The sequence below is a fragment of the Acartia tonsa genome, chromosome 8, assembly GCF_053477335.1.
Source record: "Acartia tonsa isolate MP-2025a chromosome 8, ASM5347733v1, whole genome shotgun sequence".
NCBI lineage: Eukaryota > Metazoa > Arthropoda > Copepoda > Calanoida > Acartiidae > Acartia > Acartia tonsa.
The window spans coordinates 12984213-13010937 of record NC_137267.1 but is presented as its reverse complement, the minus strand read 5'-3'; the positions used below and the strand labels follow the sequence as shown (position 1 = coordinate 13010937).

Below are 26725 nucleotides of genomic sequence, written 5' to 3'. Positions count from 1 at the left end.
ACGATGCGAGAAATAACTATTCTCGTATTCATTCGAATCCGGTGGATAGGAACCGGTTCTCATCCATACGATAAAACTATGTCTAGCATCGTATTATATCCAGCTTTCTACGAATATAAAAATGTAAAATCATAAGATTAAAAAAACCAGTTTTTTTAGCCGGTGCCTTTGGCACCTCGGGGCTAAAAAAAAAAATTTTAATCTTATAATTGTACATTCTATATCCGCGGAAAGCCGTTTGTAATACGATGCGAGAAATAACAATTATTAACTCTTAATTCGTTAATTCAATATTACCTTTAAACAATTTTGAAAATAATGCCTTTAATCTGCTCCGTTGTAAAAGAACAAACTAACATTGTCCGAGTAAGGTTAAGGTTACGAAGTCTTAATTAGATTACACTATTGTTTATCATCATTGGAGATGTATATCAATTTATCGTCCATTGTTTTATCCCTTACCATTCTTGGGTGATTAGGTTTAAACTTTCACCATAGGTGTCATTCATAATATTTAAGATTAACCCTCCAAACATCTTGGGTATTTATTCATGTTCGCAGAGTTCAACAAGACAGTATTAGCCTAGTTACAAGTCATCGTTATACCAGAGACCTACTTATGACCTACTGGAGCTTGACTTACAAGTATAAAGGAATGGCATGCACCATAAACAGGTGCAACACCATAACTTACACAGCAGAAAAAGGTCGTGCAATAAAATTTACCTTCCCTTTGGTGAAAGAGGGTTACCTGCATTTTCCCTCAAAGTGCCTTGTTGAGCACAGAAACCCCGGAAATTTGAAAATAAAATAAAGAGGTGGGTAGTTTTTGTTTGTTTAAATATTAATTTTGGTCAGGTTAGATTAGGTTATGGTGGGTACTTGGTAGCCCCACTGGGTTAGGACACCGCAGGTGTAAGCCCTGCATGTTTAGAGATCCCCAGAGAGGTTAGCCACGGGAAATCCACTTTCCCCACTCTTATTTGAAACGGATTCTTTTGCGTATTTGATTCAATACCTACAGATATTTACAGAGAGGGTGAATAAATAACCCTAAAGGTTAATCCTTCAACATTATTATTATTGAATTACCTTCAAAATATGTTGCTATGGTTTTAAGCAGTGATAGGACGATAGATGATTTCTTAATCTTCATTCTCATAATTGTAATATTTTCATAAAGATGCTAAAAGAATAAATTCAAAATAGCAAGTTTTATCATTTTAAAGAAATTTACAGCTTTTCATTGCCTCTTGTTTTATTTTTAAATTATTATATATAATCAATAATTTGTTTTTGTTATTAAATAAACGAGGGATTTGCAAAATTTAGAATTATGACACGGGTTTTCAAAATTATTTATTACTGTAACATGACAATAGAATCTAAGCTTAAAGTAGCCATTAAACTTAGAACTCTAGAATATGTATGGGACTCTTGAAATCAATTTTGAGTGATAGGAAGGTGAAATTATTGAAGCCTATGGCCATCACGTGCTTCCAGGGAGGGGGGGGGGGGGGGGATTAGACAGTAAATTACACTCGTACCCAAAGTTTCAGAATCGTGTTTCTATTCGTTGTCTTAAAAACTTTGGTGCTTTTCTTTGAATTGTGAATGTTTGGTTCTAAACTAGTAAAGTCCAATCTTTTTAACCAATAATTTTAATGTCCAGAAGGGGAAATTTTGTATATTATCAATGGGGATGCAGCTCATTTTAACTTGAAATTGTCCTATCCCTTGAGATCCCTGTGCGCTTGTCACCTTCAACTTTTGTCTTCAGGGGGCAAGGGACAGGCGTATAATTTATTAAAATTTAAAGTTTTCAAAAAGTATATAAGTATGCTAGTCAAAATGTCGTCATGTTTCAGGAGCAACCATTTTAATTTATTTCATATAGGTAACATTAATAATCTTACTAAAGTAGTAAAGTTTTTTTTTCTGAAGATCGAGATCTCATTAATATTGAACTGATTGATCTTTTTTGAAAGGGAAGATTTACATGGGTTCTTTGAGGGTTTTAGGCTTTTCATTTTGGGTTGGTTTTAGGTTATTTTTCTGCCCCTTCTATAACACATTGAATAAAGATACCCTAGATGCTAGGTGCACAGCCGCTGGTTGTAAATGAAGAAAGAAGTCCAAGAAACCAGAGACTAATTTTTATTTTAATAACCTGTCCATGCATCTACAGCAATCTTAAGGGATAAGACAAAGAACTATAATTTGTTGTACACCACCAATTATGTGAAACAAATTACTCCATCGTAAAAGAGTAAATTTGTTTATCCTATTATATAAAGTACTAAGCTTTTTTTGTCTGTAGCGAAGGATCTCGCTAATCTCTGAACCAATATGGCCCACCTTTACAGTAAAGCTTCTTATAGGTCCTGGGATGGTTTTAAGCTATTTCACTTTTACAAAAAAAAAACAGCCTGGGTATGGTTTTAAGCTATTTATCTGACCTTCGTCATCCCTTCGAATATATAGCCCCTAAAAGATAGGGGCGCAGTAGCTAGTAAAACATAAGGTACCAGTTTAATTTTCTGTCCACTGTTCCCTCCCTCACTGAGTATATTCGAGTAAAGGGTTAAGTTCATGCATATTATTGCTACAGGCTTTATGATGAGTAGTTTATGCCAGGGAGGTAGAGGACATTGGACTGTAAATTACACTGATACCCAAATTTAACAACATCGTTGCATAAGAAACTTTGGAAACTTTTATAGAATTTTGATTAGTTAATTCAAAACTAGGCTTGTCCTTACGTTTGAACAATAATTTAAATCTACAAAGTGGTTGATTTTTTAAAATTTTTCCTTTCTTTAAAAACACAAAAACTTATATCATCAAATCATGCACAAACAATTGAAATAGATAGATAGATATACAAATAGATAAATAGACCTAAAGATATAGATATATAGTTAGATAGAAAGATAGAAAGAAAGAAAAATAAAGATAGATAGATAGATAAAAGGATAGAAAGATAGATAGATAAATAGATTGGTTAGTGATAGAATCATGTCCCAACAATTTAAATATTTAACCTTCAAGGTTATTATGTGTTTGGTAACAGAAAAAAAGAAAGAAAGAGAGAAAGAGAGAGAGATAGAGGGGGGGGGGGCGGGGGGTAAAAGGAAGAAAAAAGATAACAGCAAAAAGTTGCATTTTGAGGCAATAAAAAGGCTTTAATGAATTATAGTCACCTCAAACCCTTCCATCAACAGGGATATTAGAGATAAGACAATGGAGATAAATTAATTTACATCCCGAAAGATGATGAACAAGATTAACCCTTCTTTAGATTAAATTATGGGTTGAAAGTTTGGATTGCCATTACTTTCTAGTTTTAAACCAACAATCACAACTCAATAGAATTGCCCAAAGTATTCTGAGCCAACGAATAAGATGATAAAACTTCGTTTACTACTGTAATTTCAGTCCAATGTCCACTTCCTCCCTCTCCAAATTATGAAAACAGTATTTTGACAAACAATTGGCAGAATAGAAAAAAAATCCATCAACCGCAAGCTGTAAGAAACGTTTTAAAACTATGAAAGGATATAAAATTTGTAATTAATAAAATTTTATATAATAATAATGATACAAAAATAGCTTAAAACCATTAGATGACCATATGCTGCATGTAATGGCAGGACAAAATCTGAGAAGGCATCTTTACTGATATATTTTGTATTGAACTGATGGACAGACATACACATAATTATATACAAGCTGTACTAGATATGATACAGGGTTGAAATATCAAAGGTTATAATTACAATTAAACCTATTGACACTAATAAATGTAGATTATACGTGGATATTATGACAGGGAAAAATTGTCGTCAATTTAGGTAGTTAAAATGGACATTCTTATTGTTTAGTTCGTTCATCAATTGGGAGGGGAGGGGATAGGGTAAAGGGGATGTATTGTTATTTTAGCCAGCTACAAGTCTTACTTTATTATAGTACATAATAATCTGGTGTAAGATCAAAGTAATAATAAATTCATTTTGACACTAAACTATCATATTAGGACTGCGCCGAACCATTTCATTTAATTTTAAGTTATATTTATATTTAATCCTAAAATAAGACAACTTTAAGCAAAATTTATTGATAAGCTGATAAAATTTTATGAAATCTATTGTTTTATATATCATAAAAATTTAAATTTTCCCCCAAATTCCATGTAGAACACCATTGTTGTCGGTCCGCTAAGATCTCGTTAAGATGTATAAATTGCATTTGTCTCTAACGTACAGATATTATTTCTAAAAGATCCTACTTATAGAGCATAGTAGCTTAAAAGACTGTTTAAAGACCGATGAAATACATTTTGAAAATTTATACAGCTATAAATCACGACAGGATATTAACCCGTTCTATTTGATTGAAACTTAATTGAATTAAAAGTATCAATTAGAACGTTTTGTGGTTTTTTAAACATCTATTTCTGGATTTTATACGGCAGTAAATTACACAAGTTTGGATAAATTTGGTAACAATAGAGTTACATTAGAAGTGTTATATAATTTTATACATCCAATGTAAAGTTAGTCCGTCTGTTCATAACTAATAGCTCTTATCTTTCTCAACTTTATGAACCAACTAAATTTTTTTTTTGTAAATTTAGTCCCAAAAGTTGTTAACCCAAAAAATAAGAAACTTTTTTAAAAAACTTAGGGGACTAGTGAATAAACAGCCCATTGTCCCCTCGCTAGCTGGTATGTCCATATTAGGATTCTGTATTTAAGCAATTTAAAATTGAATGCTAGTTTAATCATATTTTAGAAGAAAACGATTTTAGAAGAAGGAATATTTTTATGATTAATCTACTATTATAAAGTTAAAGTTAGCGACTTAATAATGAGGTTTAAGTCGTGAATGGAACTTTAGCCTGATTCTAGGGCCATTAAAAACATCTAATTACACTAACTATTTAAATTATATGAGCCTATTTACCTACTGTTATTAATATTGTATATCGTCTTTAGAACTCAATTTTTCTCGCAAACCAAATATTAAGTTAACAGTCATTTCCAATATATAATACATATGAGGACAATCTTCAAAATATATTTCATGGAGGAATGGGACATTAAATTGTAAATTATACAGGTACCCAAAGTTTTATCACCATGTTGTATTTGTTGACTCAAAAACTTGTGGAGAAAATTATCATTGTTTAAAAATGATTTCAGAAATTCAACTATTTTTAAGAATCGGTCTCCTAAGAAAAGGTAATAATGGGTTAATCATTCTCAGTTTAGAACGGTAATGTTTTCATTTACTACAAGAGGATAAAAGTTCAAAGGATGAAAGGTTTTTTTTTGAAGGAATGTAATACAAGGACCTACTTACCAAGTGCCGGTACTTTTAGGTATTAGTCAATTTTTATACTAAAGTAACAGGATGTTTGTCTGTGTGTCTGTACCGAAGGGTCTCGCTAACCTCTGAACCGATCGGGTTCTCCTTAACAGGGTAGCTTCTCTTTATAAATATTTTCTAGGGAGATGGGACACCCCCAACCCCCAAAAAATGAAAAATACCCCCTCAAAAAAAAAAAAATATTTCCACCCCCTAAAATATTTTTTTTACTTTTTCTTTTAAAATCTATAATAATAAATTGGGTTATTAAATTCGACTCCCCCTCCTCAAGTGCCCCTAGAGGCCTCTAGGGGGCGTAGCCGCTAGTGGACGATAAAGTAATGTACATCAGTGATAATTAACAAAATTGCCCCCTGTCAAGGTTTAGAAAATATTTGAATTGATAGTTTGGAACCAGATAATCAAAGTTCACCCAAAGTACTCAAAGTCATTAGCCAATGAATAAGTAATGCGGTTATAAAACTTTGGGTGATGAAATTTACAGTCCAATATCCCCTCCTTCCCTGATATAGATATTATATTTTCAAATATTTTAGATTTTAACAAGAACAATATTGTCCATAAGTAACGCAGCAAAAACAATGTGATTAAAAGGAAGTATAACATAACAAAGCAATCACAAAACAGTATAACTTTTTCTGTAGTTTAGGAAATCTGTACAAAAAATATCAGAATCCTATCTAAAACAGCAGTTAAATAAATCCATAGAATTTCAAGAATTTTTTATACTAGATTTGTTATTTCTCGCATCGTATTATAAACGGCTTTCCGCGGATATAGAATGTACAATTATGAGATTAAAACTAGTTTTAATCTTATGATTGTACATTTCTATATTCGTAGAAAGCTGGATATAATACGATGCTAGACATAGTTTTTTCGTATGGATGAGAATCGGTTCCTATCCACCGGATTCGAATGAATACGAGAAAATAAAATTAAAGACTTGTATCATATTAAATGTAAGAAATACGACTCATGCGGCTTTGAAGGTTTTCAATTATCCAATTATGATTCACGCGAGCTTTGCTAACATACAGTTCATCCATTACAACTAGAAAAATAGGATCTAAAGGGGACAATGGATGATAATTGATAAATTAATGCTTATCCCCAATGATTATACACAAAATTTCCTCTTCTGTGGATTACAATTAGTGAGTGAAACGTTTGGACACTCAAGTTTATTAACCAAGCAATCAAAATTAGATAAAAGTCCCCAAAGTTGTCAAGCCAACGAATAAGAAAAAGTCATTATAAATCATTGGGGACTAGTTTAATAAACAGCCCATTGTCCCCTCCCTCCCTCATTATTATTCATTTAGAAATACTTGGGAATTTAAAGACATAAATATCCTATTGAATATGAATTTGCTATCAATTCAGTTTGGTTAAAGTGAATAAAAACTCACAAAGCTTCGTCATAAACTTGAAATATATATAATTTTGAATAAGGAACTTGTGGTGATTTTATGTGTGCTTGTTTGTGTGTATGTGTGTGTGTGTGTGTGTGTGTGTGTGTGTAAATGTGTCTTTTTTAATCAGTATTACAGTAAATACTAAATAATTCCTTCTGCTGATTTCGCAGGCATTAAACTCTACTTTAAACATGTATAAACAACTATCTTAACCCATTTTTTTTTAAATGTAATAAGTCTTACACTATTAACAGTTTTTTCACAGTATGTCATAATTAAAGTCAAATGAAATCAGTTATGAATAAAAGGGCATATGAATATCCTTTAATGTAAAATAGTAAGATTTTTTTTGTCTGAAGCTTAAGACTTCGATATTTACTGAACCTATTGAGTTCTTCATTTTATGGAAGCTTCCCTGGATGGTTTTAGGCTTTTTAATTTCCTACTTTCCTTACTCCTTAGAATCTAGACCTTCTAGATGCTAGGAGCGCAGCCGCTATTTGTTTTAAAAGTATTAGAGTATGTCTAAAATATCTTTTTTATGATGCTTTGCCCCTTTTATTTGCTAGCCTTAGTCAATCTCATTATTTTGCTCATACCAAAAAGCTGTTTAATGTTTTATACCACCTGATAATATATGCAATTTGTAATATCCCATATAGTTGATAGAGAAGCTCTATCTACCCCCCTTCAAAAATAATTTTTAGGAAAGCTTGTATTGGTTCAGAATCACTATTCAAAGTGAAATAACATTGTAATATTTTATATACTACAAATATATATCATTAAAAGACAGAAGACCGCTGATACGTACATGACATAACATAACTTTTTAATTGACCTGAACTGAACCTTTAAGCTTTTTGTCCAGTATGGCCTCAAAACCAATTAATATCCGCTGGATTATAACCAGTCCTCAGCCATAATGAAAAATCATGTATAGCATCGTATTAAAAACAATTTTCCACTAATATTATAATCAAAACTATGCAACTAATATTAGTTTTGTTAGCCCGGGCCTTCGGCCACTCGGACTTATAATGCTGGTTTTAATTTAAATATCCAAGGAAAGCTGTATATAAATGATGCGAAAAATAACTTAATCCTAAGATTTACATTTTCGTTGTAAAATCATGAAAGGTATTTTTTTGTAAGGCTTATAATCGGTTTGAATTGGGCTTTAATAAATCAGATTATGAGCCTTTCTTCGCCCTTCTTCCATATTAAAACGGAAGGAAAAAGATAGGAACCACAAACAATCTAAGGTTGTACTGGGTTTGAAAATGATAGGACGTTACATTGCACATTTGTTCTTGTAGCTAGGATGTTTCATGAAGCTTATATACTGAATATCCATGAAGAAAGTAGTGCTACAAATTCAACAAAATGAAAACCAAGATAGAAAATAACCTAATTTGATTTTTATATGCTACAAATGAACAGTGTCTAGATGTATCTCCTTTACAGGGTAGCTTCACATAGGTCCTGGAAGATTTATAACTATTTTGGAGGAGGGTAGCACCCCCCCCCCCCCCCAAGAGAACCTCACCTCTAATTTTATTTTATTTTTTAGCGTTCTCCTCTAGAGAGCCGAGCGTTACGGCCAGAGTTGTTCGTTGTCGGGAGGGTGGGGGGGGGGGGGGGGGGGGGGTTGGTACTCAAATTTTCAAAATTAAAAAAAAATTCTAAGAGGATAGAGGATATTACCTAATTTCTAACCACAATTGAAAGTGGGAGGAGTCTCTAGGTGCGTGGCCTCTAGTTTATGATAAATTAATAGTTTTTTTCTGCATCTCGCTGTAAAATATCTTTCAATGAAGAAAAAAAATACAATATCATTGAAACGTAAATTTAAGAGGCTAAATAAATTTGTCTATTAATATTAACATATCTGGAACCTAAAATGGGCTTGCTCCTTAATGTCTTACTCTTAAAAATATGATTAGACTTATGATTTTGAATTAAATTTTTTTGTATTATGTTATAGAATCTTATGGAGAAAAATCTGTGAAAGTAAGAAAAACTAGTTTTGATATGTTTGAAGCACCTCTGTAAAATAGTTGCTCTAGATTTCCATACATCTTCCTGGTAGGAGAAAAAATAAGGGATAAAATGAGAGTTATATTTACAAAACGTTTAAGTTTTAAGTTGATTGAAATTCTTTCTTAGTTCTAACTGTTTGTAAAAGTAAAGGAATTATAAACAAATTCTCAAGTTAAATTTTTTGGATTACAATAAAGACTTAAAGAATATAAAGAAATTTTTTGTTCCAACCAAAACAGTTAACAATTCTTGTTTCCCTGATTTAAAAAAAACCTTAAGATGCACTCACCCTCTACATGGGTGGCATGCTGCAAATATGATAGCCTGATATCTAGTTGCCGAAAGTGTACCTAGCTTCCGCGTCCTATCTCGAAATTTGCTATTAGCTAAAAAAGCTTCAAAATTCCAAAAAACAAATCAAAATTTTAAAAATTAAAATTTTGAATGTATAATGTATAAATCGCTTTGTTTTCACAAATTAAGCTATTTTTACATTTTATTAAATGGAGTTCCAATTGAAAAAGGGAGGACATCTAGGGTAATTAGCAAAAAGAGAGGGGTATTTTAAGAATACCTTAGGAGAATATACAATAAAAGGGAAGGAAAAATGCGTATATATTTTATGTTGAATTTTACGCGACTGGCTTATTTGTCATCCAAAAACGATTTGACCTCCCATTATTATCAAATTTAGGGCTTCAAAACGTTATTAGCAGGAATCGATTCAAATTTCTTAAAGGGTCCATAATAAAAAAGTTGTTGTGGAACTTTTTATGGGACATGGAATATCATTTATATACATATAACTTTTATTATATATATATTTCACAGGGAGAACGCGACAAATATGCAATAATAAATATTTATGAATCAAGTTTATCCCCCCTTCCCTTTCAGCCTTTCCCTTTGACCGGAGTAGCTGAAAATAGGGTCTGAAATAAATGGGTTATCTGCTGTACACTTTGGGAAACTAGGCTTCGAATAGGAAATCCATTCGGAGGCTATCGCAAATATTAATGGTGTTAAAATAATGCAAAAATGTGTAGTGGAAATTTGCACTATGTTAGTCAAAATATTTATAAATACTATTGCTTTAAGGCTTTAATAGATACATATTTAAATAGTAATATCTGTCTTTAGCAAAAGATCTCGTTAACCACTGAACTGATTAAGGTATTTCATAGTGAAGCTTCTTATAGGTCTTTATATAGGTATTTATCTCCCTTCCTCTCGTAAGAAAATTCTAAATTTTTCTCTTTTAAAAATTTGAAACTAAAGAGTTGTGTAAGCCGTTTTCCAAACCTCCCCTCTTTAAAATGTCTCAAGGGGCTTAACCCCTAGTTCACAGATACTTGCTATTTGTATTATTTGTTATATTGTATAACAACCATATAAAGCAAATTTTCCATGTATAAGGGCATATTTAGGAACAAATTATGGAGAATTGCCAAAAAAAAACAAATATATGCTAATACGATTATTGGCTCAAGTTCTGTAAAAATATTACCTACCATTTTAATGTAAAAAAAATGTAATTTAAAATTATGCCAGACAATGTTCTAAAGACATTTTCTAAATTAGATTTTCTTTCAAACTGTATCTAACCTTAAAACAATGAACAATAAAATGATGTACACCCCCAATTATGATTAACAAAATTACCCATCTGTAGAATACAATCATTATTAGAAAACTTTAAACAAACTAATCAAGATTTAATATAATTTCCATGTGAGAACGATTTATAGCACCTTGGGTACCAGTAATATTTACAGTCCAATGCCACCTCCCTCCCAGAGCTTGCCTGTTTGACTTTCTTAAGAAAAAATTTATTCCAGCATAGATCCAAATCTTTATTTCTATACTTTTTTATTAGCTAAATTTTTTAAGGGAGGGTACTACCCCCTTTGAAAAAAGTGAATATAAATGCATATGTTTTAGAAACATGTTATGCACAGATCACGATCTTGAAGCTCTGTAAAACATCATTTTTTCTATAAACTTTTCAATTTTCATTTTACAAGCCCCGTGGTCAGCAGGATAGAATACATATTATAAAGTATCAGTCTGATTGTCTGTTGGTACCGAAGGATCTTGCTAACAGCTTAACCGATATGGTTCTTCTGTACAATGTTGCTTTTCACAGGTACTTATGGAAAGGTTTATAACTAATTTGGGGGAGGGTACCACCACTCTACTAAGAGAAATCTTCATTTTATTATTTGTGTAAAATTGGATGTAATAAGATTATAATAATAATACATGATTTTTCAGCAAGACTCAGAACCGGTTTGAATTTAGCAGATATTAAACGGTTTCGAATCCGAAATTTCAAAAATGTCCCTACCTTGTTGTTATTCTGACATAGTTCACTTTGGCCACGTGTATCAAGTCAACGGCCCAATATGGCGACGTTTCTGACTGTGTCTCAAAGCACCGCCCGTTCTCGTGGACCGTGGAGGTGTCTCCGTCCACGGCATTGCCCGGCTGCCCACCCACCCGTACGGTACTGCTGCTGGTCGCCGGCTTGTACCTGAAATAAAAACAAACATTTAGAAACTTTAAATTTAAACTTAAACTGTTGGTTGAAAAGTTTGGGCACTTCTGTTTTGGAATCCATAAATCATAATTAAAGGAAAGTACATCAACGAATAACAAAACGTAATTATTAAACTTTGGGTAAGAGTACACTTTGGAGTTCAATGTCCTCTCCCTTCCAGATATTTACAGCATACTTTAAGACTTTAACGTAAAATAAGAACAACGTCGTTTCTATAAAATGATACTTTAATAAAAAAAAATTCCCAAAGTTTTTAAGTCAACGAATAAGAAAACTTTTGGTAAGAATGTACTTTACAGTCAAATTTCCTCTCCTTCCCAGATATTTACAGCATAATTGAAAACTTTAACGAGAAGAAGAACAACGTCGTTTACTAAAAAAAGGTGAAATTGTTGTAAGTCTTTCTGTTGTTTAAGATCTTGATAACCGCTGGATTAATGGGTTTCCTTTTTTGGGGCTCCCTCTTCCATTTCTTAGATACACTAACGTGAGCCTCTAGATGTAGTTTTCTATTTAAAAAAATTATAAACTATTTGATATATTTTTTGATATTATTTGATATCATATGGTGTTAAAAACTACATACTTCTACTTGAACTAAACAATAATATCTTAAGATCAGATCTTTAAAAATAATTTCTAGAAAGAAAAAGAAAACACTTAAAACAATTTTTTTTAATAATAAATGTTATATTATCATCTAAATAATTATTTTTCATGCAATTTATTTAGAATTACAATTTGAATTTTTTTCAAAATAAATCACCCAAACAAATTAACACTTTGAAAGTTATTTGATTCAAACCTAAAAGCAATACTTCTTAGAACTCTCTTTTGTTTTTATAGATCATGATTGAAAAATCTAGCATTTTGCTTTGTTAGTTTGTACTATTAACCAACCAGTTTTAAATAGCGTAGCAACTCTACAAATAAAGTAGGTTTTTTGTAGAATATTACTATGTTAGTGCTTTCACTCAGACTTATTTATGGATCATTGAAAACTACCTCAACCTCTTTCATTAAATTTGATAATTATTGAATAAAAATAAACAAATATATCCATTCCCCTTGAAGTGATCTAACCTTGTGGGGCTCTTCTTAGTCTAACCTGTACTTAATCTAACCTAACCCAAGTTAAGCATCAAAAGGTTCAATTTAAGGTCCATATGTGTTATGACGGGAAACCGCCTAAATTTTTAGATTATATACTTTTTACAAAATTTCATTTTTGGTCTAAATTTCACTGTACTTTTACATTTATGCATTCTAAATGGAATGCTTTATGATTTAAATTGACCTCTCAAATGCGGGAAAGTATAAAGGGCTCGAGGTGACATTTAGCTGCTGCACCTTTTTGAGACTTGCATACTTTTTATAGAGGATAGTAAGGGTTATTCTTTTAAAAAAAGATAAAATAGAATTAGATTTCATTTATATGAAACCGGTGTAATGAAACTACTTTTTTCAATCTTTATCTGTATAAACTTTCCAAATATAGTTCAAGCTTTTAGTGTTCAAACTTTTCAACCAATAATTTTTATCTGCTGAAAGGTTATCTTATTCATCATTATTGGAGATGTACATCAAAATTTTCCACCAATAATTTTGATGATCTTCTTTATTATAATAGGAGATGTATATCAATTTATAGTTCATTGTCTTATCTTTTATGATCCCCGTTACTAAGTAACAACAGGATACAAATTTCTAACCAGATAAAAAAAGTTTTCAGGCCATTTTCGTGCCTGAGGGTAGCCATGACTGGATGCAGACTTACAGTGGGGTTTTAAGAGATATAAAACTCTAATGTCACAGTATGACTTTAATTAGATTTTGATTGTTTGGATCAAATTACTAATATCCAATCGTCTTAACTAATAATTTGAATTTAAAAAGGGATAACTTTGTTTATCATCATTGGAGATACAATTCAATTTAGAATCTTTGTCTTATCTCTTAAGACCCAGAGTATTATAAGTTTTGGGATTTCATTGAAATTGAAAGACTACGAAACCCAATGAATGTCCATTTGGGTGCAATGGGTACATGCAAAGAATAATAATGAACAAGGATATAAACATTCAAAGTCAAATAGCAAAAAACTTGAAATTAAGTCATGTTGGTTGTTTGTCAGCAGTAGGTACTTATATTTTATGTCATACGATTCCACATTATAATAAAGGCATCTTTATCATATTTTACTTTTTATTGAAGCCAATAGTGTTGTACATATTAACACAGAAAAGTCGCTGCAAAAGAGCTGAAAGCAATTTGCTAGCAGAAGAAAAAGGTCATACATCTATACTTATACATTTATTATATGAAGTGTCGTAAAATAAAAATTATCTTTTCCCATTGTTTAGTCCTAGACATTCAAATTACTTTCTATTTTGACACTTAGGATAAAGTTGGGTAGTTCAACTATATGTGATTTATACTCAGCAGCTTAGAGGAATAATCAGCCACTAAAAGCCGCAATCACCATCAGCCACACCCTATCTAAGCCATCCTTAGCCACAGCAACCCTAAGCGACACAAGCCATAGTAAACCTACGATGCAGCCGCAAATTTGTATTAAACAACAGTCGCAAATGCTTAAAGGGACTGTGAACGTAAATTTTTCTCATCTTAATATCAAATCTTAACATTATCTCATTCATAATATCTCACAGATAGAGCAAAACGCGCTTTTGTTTGCTTAAAAAACGGCTTTTTCCGACGATTTTTATAAGGTACGGGGAAAGGAAGAAATTTTCCGTATTATATAAAATGTGCATTAAATTGCTTTTTTCTCCCATTATAGCTAAAATTAAACTTTTTCACATAGTTCTAGATTTTTCCTAACAGTTAAGCTGGCTTTTATCATAATCCTTGCTTTAATCCAATGTATAGTAACTTAGAAATTGATAAAATAAGCAATATTTTTTTATTGAAAACCAAATACGATAACAAAGCCAGAAACAGGTTTTTTATTAGTATCCAATTAACTTTAAATGGCCCATCTCTCGCCCACCTTTAATTACAAATTTGTAAATAATAAAGACGCAATATTTCTTTATAAACAGTCTAATAAAAGTGTAAACTAATTCTCCAAAGTGGGTTATTTATTGTTCAACACAATAACAAAGGATATTATTATTTTATATAACCTATGAGATTCAACCCTTTGTAGACAGTGAGGTATTTTTTTTGTCAATAATACGAATTTAAAATATGTCTTTATTACCTAATTACTACGTTATAAAAAAACGAATTGGCAATTTTATAGCATAAAATAAATCCTTAACAGTAAGTAAATTGTTTCAACTATATAAGACAAGTTAAATATCCCTACAAACATTATAAGAAACAAAAACGTTCAGATTTTCCCTGTTTTTTCCTTTTTCCCTCTCAAAATACCATAAAATCAAGGCATTATTTCTGGATATTTTTGTGAATAGGACATTTTTGGTTGATCAGTGTAGTGAAATGTGCTTAGTAAATGTTAAGATTTGATAATCAGATGAGAAATTTTTACGTTCACACTCCCTTTAACACTTTCAATTTTAAGAGAATTAATCTATTTTCCACCTCCCTACTTTGTGAATTTTAGCTAAGAAATGTTTGTTGACATACTTAAGATACCACAATAATACAATAACAGAGATCAAAATAATCAAAAAAGATTGGACTTGTAAGTATATTGTTTTCTGGTTTGCATTGTATCGGTCCTTACAGGTTTAGTTAATAACATACATAGACATCCAAAGGCTTGGGGTAAGTGTAAACCGCCATAAAACTTTGAATCTCCTGATTCTAATCCACATATAATTAAAAGCCTTCAAAACTCCTTTTTTACCCTCCTTAAAATAAAAAGCTTGGACGCTACTAAAATAAAAAGTAAAAAGCAAATCATAAATAAGTTTTAAAATGTAATTTGGAAACTTTATTGAAGTCTTATGACGCGACTGTTTATAAATTTTTTGACAAGACTTATCGATATCATTTCCAACGCAGAATCTGTTCTAATTTTACTGGATACAATAACAAACCAGGTTATACAAAAATTTTGAACGAAAAATAATTTAACTTTGATTTCTATCTTTGAACAAATTTATTCAGAATAATTATATCTTTCCTTTTCACCACAACTCGTTTTTAAAAGTGTGCTTTTTGTCATCTTATTTGCCTAAAGAAATTAGAAAGTTTGGTGCTTTCCCTGTAAGTGACTGTAGAGCACTGACACCCAGACCTCCATTCGTTATACTTGAAATAAATGAAAACCAAACAAACGAAAACTACCCCCCCCCCCCCCATCTCTAAATTCCTTATATGAAATGTATGTTTTTTTACAAAAGAGGGGGGGGGGGGTTCTGTGCTCAATAAGACAGCTTGAAGGAAAACGTTGAAAGTTTGAATACTAATTTGCCTTAAACTTTTCTGGCAGTCAAAATTTACTTTAATCTCATAAATTTGTATGCATAAAATTATAAATATTGAATGATTACATTTTAATGAATAATAAAGTGTCATTAAGTTTGATTGATGAATTGCATTACTAAGACAAGGACAATTATATCCATCTATTTGGGATATCATCTCATTTTAACTTGAACTTTTGAATCAAAAATATATGTAATAATCTTCAATAATAGTTATTTCTTGCATCGTATTATAAACAGCTTTCCGCGGATATAGAATGTACAATTGTAAGATTAAAACCAGTTTTTTAGCCCCGATGGGGATGGGGTTAGTTTATTCATTACTTTACCTCAGGTTTGGTAATTGTATCCCCCGCAGGAGATTGTCATAGGAAAAACACCTTCCCACCCCCTACTTTTTTCAGTTTATTTCAAAAGAGGGGGAATGTGATTTAAGTTTGAAATTTATCTGTGTTCTGAAATAATATGACTGAGCATTTCAAAACAGCTAACAGTCTTACAAACAAACAGACACAAACAACTTTTATGTATGTATAACAGCTTCGCTACTAGAAAAAGTAGATTTGTTACAATAATAATAACGCATTTTATAATGCATATATTTCTTCGGGAGCTCTGAAAGTAAAACAATACAGGGAGGTAGGGTAATTAGGCTGTTTATTACATGTCCCTAAGTTTTGTAATACTTTCTTATTTATAACAATTTCATATTCTTTGGTTTACCAACTTTGGGGACTTTTACTGAATTTTGATTGGTTGACATACTAATTTGGGTGCCTATGCGTATCAACCACTAATTATAATCTACAGAAGGGATAATTTTGTGTATCATCATTGGGTATGTACATTGTACATCAATATATCGACCATTGTCTAATCCTTTAAGATCCCTGAATACAATAACACAATGGCATATTTTCTATTTTACACCATGATTGATAAGGAACTGTAATAAAAACATGGAAATGTATTCTGTATCATAATTCAAGTTACAATGAAGATAATTATTTAGTTTTTTTATCATTTTCAAATATTCTTCAAATATTTTCAAAATTTTGCAGTATTGTAGCTATTCTTGTACATAAAAGAGTAAGTTTTTTTTGTCTGTAACAAAGGATCTCACTAACTGATGAACCGATGTGGTTCTTCTTTACAGTGTAGCTTTTTATAGGTCCTAGGATGATTTTAGGCTATTTTCTTAAAAAATAGTTCTGGGTTTAAGGCTATTTTTCTGTCCTTTTATATCCCTTCGACATTACAGCCTCTCGATGCTATAGGCACAGTCGCTAGTTCTATAATAAAGAGAAAACAATGTACATTAAATTATCAGACACTAGCGGCTACGCCCCTAGAGGCGTCTTTACTGACATTTAAATGTTTTTTTTTATTTTAAATATTTTAAATTTGAGAAATAATTTGTCTATGGTCAATCAGCTGTTAAATTCATGTCTCTACGCAGCGCCACTACGCTACGTAGAGACATTCATACGCTAGCGACACTATGCGGCAGGAATATATCATTTTTTTCGATTTTATTGTGATTTCTCTTGGGAGGGTGGTGGTACCCTCCCCCAAAATAGAAATAAACCTTCCCAGGGCCTATGAGAATCTACCCTGTTAAGGAGAACCCGATCGGTTCAGCGGTTAGCGAGATCTTTCGGTACAGACACACAGATACACAGACACACAAACAAACATCCGGTTACTTTAGTATAAGGATTGTCTTATCCCTTTAGATCCCTGAAATAAAGTAGCTTTGCTACTACTAAAAAAAGTTGCTTGAATGTCATTGCCTTTGAACATAATCATGCTTTTCTGTATACAAGTCTCTGGTATTGTTTGTTGTGATAAAAAAAAAATTCAGAATTTCTACTTCCCTGACACATGATAGATGACCTGCCTAAATTTATTTACTTTTTCAGAGGTTGGGGAGTGGAGAGGATCCTTTTAAACGATTTTATATATATATATGGGGGGTGTATATATAACATGGGGAATTCATTGCTATCCTAGGGTAGGGGGGGAGCCACTAGTATATGTTTATATTCGTAGAAAACTAGATATAATTCGATGCTAGACATAGTTTTTTTCTTATGGATAAGAACCAGTTCTAATCCACCGTATATTAATCGGTTTCGAATGAATACGAGAAAATAGGTTAAAATTTGAATGAATCAGCAACATTAAATAATTCAACTAGTTAAAATTTTAACATTGATTCTTGGTGTATGGAGTATAAAATGGATTAACTTAAAATGATATAATTTTAGTTATTATCACATTATTTATGGAGTTATTTGATAATTGCTAAAAATAAAATCATAATCATAGATAAGCTAAATTAATTAATTTTTATTTTATTATATTTATACAATGATATCATATATAGTTTACTTGTCCATAAAAATCTCGCTAACCAATGAATCTGTCGAACTCTCCATTGTTACTTCATTATAATGGTTTTGGGCTATTTCACTACCCTCCTTCGCCAAGTTACTACAATCTTCTTGCATTATGTTATGTTGTAAATATCAAAGACTTAATACTTCTCGTATTTATTCGAATCCGGTGGATAGGAACCGGTTCTCATCCATTCGAGAAAAAAAATATATCTAGCATCGTATTATATCCAGCTTTCTAGGAATATAAAAATGTACAATTAAAAGATTAACACTAGTTTTTTTTTACATTCTATATCCGCGGAAAGCCGTTTATAATACGATGCGAGAAATAACTATTATTCAATTCCTATGTAAAGCCCTTTTTCATTTTCGTATAAAAAACCTGTTTGATCTATATAAATCTTTAAGCAGAATATTCATGAAAAAACTTCCATATCGTATTTTTCCACTTGAACGAGTTTGCTTCAAAACAGAACAAAATATAAGTCACAGCCGTTCTTTCTTTGAAACACTAATATTACCCATAGAATATACCTTTAAGCACATAGAATCAAATACAGTCAATGAATTTTAAGTGCTTCATACCACTATTAAGGAATGTATAAGGATGGAACAATGGCCGATAAATTGATGTACATCAACAATGGTGATACATAAAAAATTTAATTACCCCTTCTGTAAATTACAATTAGTTGCTGAAACGTTTGGACACTTAACTTAATGAACCTTCCAATCAGATTCAGTAAAAGTCTCCAAAGTTGTTAAGCCAACGAATAAGAAATTTGTGTTTTAAAACTTCGTGGAGTAGTGTAATAAAAGAAAATTATGTATTTAAACTCTTTACCGTTCTCTTTATCCTTGAAGTAGAGTATATTAGTCATTAAATAGTAGAGCAAATTAAAAAGTGTGCGATAATATTCACACAAAACGTTTAAAACTTTAATAATTGATCATTGTTTTTTTTTGTTTCGTTAACCATTTTATGAAGCTTCATATTGGTCCTTTATTTAGGTTTAAACAATTTGTACATTTTCATCGCTTCCCTAATCCACCATTATATAATCAATGGATGTAGAATATATATGGATATTATGATATTTTATGGAGAAAATTAATTTAGCTTGCTTACATGGAATTCGTTTATTGGTCAGTTCTTTCATAAAGTAGAAGGGGATGGGATAGGGTAAAGGGGGTGGAAGGTGGGAATCGTTATTTTAGCCCGTTGTGTGTTTCACTTTATTATAGTACATATAAAAATCTGATTGATATCCAAGTAATAATAAAACCATTATATTTTCACTTTTAGCAAATCGTATTGCAAAATAAAAGTTAAAAAAATAGTCTCTATACGGTAATAATGGCACACTCCAAATTAAATAAGCGTAAATGCAATGAAATGTTCAGTTATGTTTGAATTTATACATACAAGGATAGATCAATTTAAATTATTATGATTAGATTAATTAATTTACTCTTACTTAATTCTCTTTTAGCTTTCCAATATAGAGAAGGGGTATTAGAGGCCTCTAGAGGTGGTGCTGGGTTGAATTAACCCGCCCACAAGCTATAAATCTTTCCAGGATTTATGAGAAGCTACACTGTAAAGGAGAACCGTATCGATTCAGCGGTTAACGAGATCCTTCGGTACACACATATAGACACTCAGAGATCCTGTTACTTTATTATCAGGATTGGCTTATTCCTGAATCCGTGTGGAATATATCCGTATATAATCTATGTATGCGTCATTATAATGATTTTAGATCATTACAAGCGAAGCGTTTATATCATTTGGGTCCGTTCGTACGTCCGTAACGGGTAGCTTTTTTCGTGAATTTAAACAGGTTAGAATTAATCTATCGATTTCAAACTGTATGCATAATGATTCCTATAACAGTTAGGTACGATTTAGAAAGCGCAGCAACTCAATAATTGTTCCCAAAAAGTCCGTACGTCCATTTAAAACATGCTGATTTTTACTTTTTGACATCAAATTTTGGTATTTTAGAATTGTCCGATTCCTCTCATTTTATAATACTGATTCCTTAGAACAAGGTACAATGTAATAAACGAAGCATCTCTATAATCAAGTCCTTAAAATGTAAGTATGTCCTTAAATAGTATTCTGTATTTAAGCAGTTTTGCAACAAATTTACTTACAATTTTGTTTAGACTTCAGAGCTTGGCTTTGAATGAATGTTGTCATCCTTGTTTTTCTTTAGAAAATTATATTAAAGAATTTACAAATCTATGAACAAGTTTATATAAAAAACATACAAAAATATATGTTCTAAGCTATTTTTACATACTATATTAGAACATTGCTTTAAAAAATGAATTATCAAAAAAGTATATATTGACATATTTTTTTGTAAGCTTAAATATTTCACTCCAAACATAAAATATCTAATGAGCTCATAACTAAATACTAATAGCATAACCGACTAGCCAAAAAAAATACAATTATAAAACATAATCAAAACATAATCATTAATCTATATCCTATTATATAAAGTAGAAAGCTTTTATGTCTGTAGCGAAGGATCTCGCTAACCGTTGAACCGATATGGTTCTATTTTATATTGAAGCTTCCTATAGGGAAGGTTCTTAACTATTTTGGGGGAGGGTATCTCCACACTCCCAGTAAAAAATATCTTTTACTGAGTCTGTTAAAACTCAAGGTGAAAATGTATGGGGGTCAACTTTTCCCCCTCTAAGTGCACCAAGAGGCTTATAGGGGCGTAGCCGCTAGTATAGATTAAAGTCATAAAAACAGGACGGTTTTTTTTGATAAATTGATTTCTTACAGTGATTTTCTCAGATTTATTATTAGTAGCGTAGCTATTCTATAATTATTCACAAACCAAATACACGTATCTATATAAAACGACTTATTTATTGTAGAAGCCATTTATTGAATATGGAAGAAGCTTTTAAAAACTATTGCTTTTACTCTCTCCTAAGAAATATGGTTTATGACCAATGCTGTGCTAGTTATGGACATAATTGTCCTTCTTACTAAAACAATCTGTTAAGCTGCCAATTAAAAAGTTTATTTATATAAAAATATATTTTGCTTGTGAGGTCGTAAATTTTAATTTGTAATTTTCTTTTTAATTGACTTTTCAAAAAATATTTTGATACAACATACCTAAAATAAAAAAAAATTATTTAGAAATCGCTTAACATACCAATCCCCCTTTTTAAGGCCTTATGAATTATGATAAGGCCTTAAATGAGTAACCCAGATATAGGCCATGCAAGGCGTAGGTGTGGCTTATAACAAACAAGTTTTCTTCAAGATACCAAATGTTGTTCAAAAAAACTTTTGAAATTTTAATCTTAAATGTTGTAATAAAACAGTTTGAGGTGTTATAGTAGTAATTTTTATTATGATATAAGTTTTGAACATTAGAACATTTGTTAAAATCTTTCCTTGCAATTTTTATGAAACGTTCACCAACAACATGCTTCTTATAATATACACACATTTCTTATGAATTATACAGTGGAGCCAATAAAATTTACTGAGTTTAAGTTCAGCTACTATGAAAGTTTGAACTGTTTGAAAAGTCCAAACGGCCTGTCTTCTTATTTTTTACCCCATAATTGCCCCCCCCCGGTAATTCGCCGTTCACGCCAATTGTTACAATCTTAGTTTATAGATTTCTGCATTAAAAAGCTACTTTTTAAATGCCTTACTGGATACTAATTAAAATTAATATCTTAGATTTCTTGTTATAATTATATAAATCAAGTCTCATATGCCAAACTGTTAAGATAATAAAGATAGGAAATACTTGCCCATAACCTTCAACATTTTTCATGTATGTACCAGGGAGGGAAAGGGCATTGGATGTTAAACTACATTGGTACCCAAAGTTTTATTCGTTGTCCTATAAACTCTTGGCACTTTCATAAGATTTTAGTTGGTTGGTTTCAAACTAGAAGTGTCCAAACTTTACAACCAATAATCTTAATCTACAAGAGGGGTAGTTTTGTTAATCATTATTGAGGATGTACATATATTTGTCCTCCATTGTCTTATTCCATAAGATCCCTATACATACATGTACACTTTTAATACGATTACTCAAAGTTTTTATTAGTAAAGCTACTCTATGTATAATTAGTTGTAATACATTAGAGTAATGATTTCTAGAGTTATTTTAATAAACAAGGTTTGTGATTAGTCAGAAATTCTTAAATGTCATCAACTCGTTTGACTCAAGGACGTCCCAAAGGGGGGTAAAAATAATGTTAGTCCCCTAATCAAAATCACCTTTCTATCCAGGTTTTTTACCCCCCATCATAATAAAACTTGGATGTCCTTGGTTTGATCGCCAGGTTTTAAAGCCATTAGTTTTAATATCTCAGGTGAATTTTTCTTTACATTTTAAAAACCATAATTTTGGATTTTAATCACCCTCCCAAATAAATTAGGAGTTATAATTACCCCCCCCCCCCTATTTAATTTTCAAGGTGGTTTTGGGGTAGTAAGAAATAAACTCCTTTTATTCTGATAACTTATTTTCGAGTATATATTCGAGTTTGTAGACTTTTTTATCCTTGTTTTATAATTTATTAAAGTGCAGAGCCATTATAATAAGGCATATCGAATTTTAAAACATAGAAGACGATTCGTCTTTTTACAATTAATGATTATTTCAATGCATTAGTTATATGCGATTAGTCCTTGCTTTTCATGGAGGCAATAAAGTTTTTCATCATTTTAAAATCAAAAGAAAAATTGTCGATAGCGTATGTTGTAAAAGTGTATATTAGTCCAATAGGTCTACCTCCATTCACCTATTTTCTTGCTAGACTATTAAGAAACAGTCAACTTAATGGATGTAGTATTTACGTGGATATTGTGACAGGAGAAATTTTTTTGTCAATTTAGGTTTCTAACATGGACATTATTTATTAGACAATTCGTTCATCCAGTAGGAGGGGAGAGAATTGGGTAAGCGAGGTGGATAGTGGGGAACGTTATTTTTGCCAGCTACAAGTTTTACTTTATTAGAGTACATGTTAATATGGTGTAAGATCCAAGTAATATTAAATCCATTCACAACTTTAATTCTTGCCTGGAAGAACCACCAACGCCTTTTCTATAACGTGGAAATCACAGACATCCTAATTAAGCAAAGGAAGTTGGAGGAGAAATTTTGCTTTGTAAGAATTTGGTACCAATTCTTATATAGTCTGTATGTGTTTTCTCAGCTGGTATTTAAGAAAGACAGGTGAAAGTTTTTGTGATAATTCCCTGTACCAATGAGCTTTCAGTATTTAATTTACATGGTCCGTCGGTCTTTATGTTTTAAAAACAAAAAAAACGTATTTTGTAAACAGTTTCTTTGTTTTAAATGAATTATTGTATATTTTGTCTCTTTCTATTTATTACAACTGAATATCGGCTCTATACCTTACTTTTTCCGGTTTTTTTATAAATGTTTTTGCTACGCAATGCTACCTGTGGATGTTGCTATCCTTATTTCAAACTATATTTTCCAATCTTTTTGCTGGTACCCAAAATTCAATGTACTTAATTCATGTAGCGTTTTGGAAAGAAAATGAGCATATCTGATTTTCTAACAAAAACAGGGAAACCAACCTAAAAAGAGAAATCTGTTTTCCATTCTTTGTCACTAAATTTATTTTTAGCTGTGTTTCCTCCTCCCCCCCCCCCCCCTTTAAAAAAAAACTTTGTAAACTAGTTCAGACTTCGGTTAGCTTTAATCATAATTGTACTGTTTAAACTTTTCTATTAATAATTTTATCTACAAAAAGGTTAATTTCATTTAACATACTTTAAAGTGATGATGAATTATAAATTAACCGTTCATTGACCTGTTCCTTAAGCACCCAAAGTTTTTAAGCTAACGAATGATAGAACGTGTTAATAAAACTTTGGAAACAACTATAATTAACAGTCCAATGCCCTCTCCCTTCCTGAATATGCATAAGCTTACATACTTCTCAGATTTTTATCTGAAACTTCAATCTTACATTTCACTCACTTATGCACATTTTTACATCAAAGTATTAGGGTGTTTGTGTATTCCAGTAAGATCTCGAAATAAACCTAGTAATGGTCATGAAAAGGTTTTAGGCTATTTAGAGGGGATTTAAAGAGATTTTATTATTTTTAAATTTTTTAAAGCTCTGTATATTTTCTTTCTTACCTTGTAATATTGTATATCTCCTTTCTTTCTTTATACAATTCTTCACACGATGTTTATACATTTCAAAATATTATTTCATAAAATGGATTTAACATTATCTGACTCTTACACCAGATTATCATGTAATCTAATAAAGTGAAACTTGTAGCAGGCTAAAATAATGATCCCCCCTCCACCCCCAACCTACTAACCATAACGGATTACTTTAAGAAAAGCTTTGCTTTTTAAAAATTTAGTCGTTTTTTAGGGCAACTTTCACATAACTTCGCGTGTAGCATTTCATTTTCGTGAAACTTTTTTGCATACAATGTATATTATGTACTTTCATCTCATAAAAGAAAACTCTCAACAAAAATGATAAGAATTTTTTTTATCAGAAAATCTTTCGGTCGGTCGGCACAATGTTATTTACCCGTTTAGTATTGAAGTTGAAGGGAATGAAAATCGAAACATATAGCAACAATGCCGTTTGGCGAATCCTTGAATATGCTGTCTGCAAAATGGATATAGAATATAAGTGGATATTATGACAAGAAAATGTCGTCAATTTGGGTTGTTAACATGGACATCACTTATTGGTCAGCTCGTTCATACAGAAAGTGGGGGGGGGGGATGGGATACAAGTGGTGGATTGAAGACTCGATATTTAGCCAGCTACAAGTATAACTATATGAGTGTTGCATAATCTATATGATTATTCCAAAAGCTTATCTGTTGTATAAAAAACGAACATTTTTTATTCTTATTTTATACTTTAATCTTTATACTTTAATCTCATTTTTTAATAAAAGCTGTAGAAAATGCAAAGAGTAATATGTGATAATATTGCAAAAAGTTTAATTCTTAATTAATTCTATTTTTAGTAGAAAGATGCAAAGAGAAACAGGTAATTTTATTGCAAAGAGCCTATTTTTTTATTTTATTTAATTTTACTTTTTATTTCACTTATAGATGGTTTAAAATTCAAACGATTTTTTAGAAGTTTTAAACATATATTTTTACATATTTTAAGCCTGTTTTATGAATTTTTAAGTCATTTTTTATGTTAATTAAAACAGCTGATATAACTGGAAAAAGGTAAACAATAGCCAGTATAAATACAGTGTACAGCAGTGATAGTTTATCATTCTCATTTATTATCATTATTTTAGATCATTTTTAACCTTTATCTTGATTAGTATTAATTGAATAGACATAAAAGTTATTTTTATATGTAAATATTGGTTTTAACAATTTAATTTCCTAGAAAAATAGTACCCATTTTTGGTGTCAATTTTCTAGCTAAGTTATTTGGTTTGAAACTTTTTATTTATATTTTATCTGTGACTTTTTATTCTATTCATATTGTAATTTTATGCTTTTTATCTTGTTTAGTGATACTGTAAAAAAAAGATTCCAGATAGTGAGAGAAAGGAGATTGATCAGTGATTTTTTATCTTGAGAAATTTCAGTTAAAGGTAGGAATTATCAAGTTATTTGTTTAGTTATGTTCTAAGTCTGTCTTTAATGCTTTTCTAAGCAAATTACTATTTATTTTGTCTATGGTAAAATTTACTTGATGTTTACTTTGGTTTGAGAATAATAGGTCAATCTTAATCCATATTTTAAAGTAGTTTTATCTGAATTGATTAATAGTTATTGACAAAAGTCTTAGTACATAGTTTTATAGTATATTATTGAATTTTTATCTATTTTATTGATTTAACCAATTTATTGATCTATAACTATAAATAGATTCTTGTTATTTAGAATCATGGTTGGTACACTGTTTTTTGCTGTACAATTTTAGTTGTAGATGTTTTAAATCTTTTTTGTTGGATCAATTATTGAAATGTTTTAGTTATTAGTGCAATTTTATTTATTCTGAATATTTTTTTCAGTTTCAACATGAGTTAGAAGCCTGAGTTTCTAGTTTTTTTAATTTTAATTATGTTTGATTATAGTATTTGACTATATGTGTGTGATATCTATGTTTTTTTTTTTTAACTTAATGAATAAATGTATTAATTTTTAATGGTTATTCTTTAGTAAATAGTCAACAAATTTATTTTTTTGTCACCTAGCAGTGTGATACTGCAACAATGAGAGTACATTATAAACTGGTGTAAGATATAAGAATAAATAAATCCAGTATCAGCAAAGAATTTTGGTTAGGTTTGTACAGGTTCTCGGTTAACAGAGATTATAGGCGTTTAGACTGGTTTTAGTCTATTTTCAAAGCTTATTTTTCCTTTGGTTATAACTATGCTTTGCCTGATTTAACAAGGGTTATCTCTTGCATTCGATGTTATGTACATTTCAT

At 30.7% G+C, this 26725-nt stretch overlaps 1 protein-coding gene across 2 annotated transcripts in view; it reads right to left on the bottom strand.

Moving 5' to 3' along the window:
• The window catches only part of LOC145326039 (P-selectin-like), a 154520-nt gene that overhangs the window by 72141 nt on the left and 55654 nt on the right, over positions 1-26725 (bottom strand). For both annotated transcript variants that reach the window (XM_080169134.1, XM_080169135.1), the window contains exon 4: positions 11200-11385. In XM_080169134.1, coding sequence (XP_080025260.1) covers positions 11200-11385 — 186 coding nt within the window. The remainder of the gene's footprint in view (positions 1-11199; positions 11386-26725) is intronic.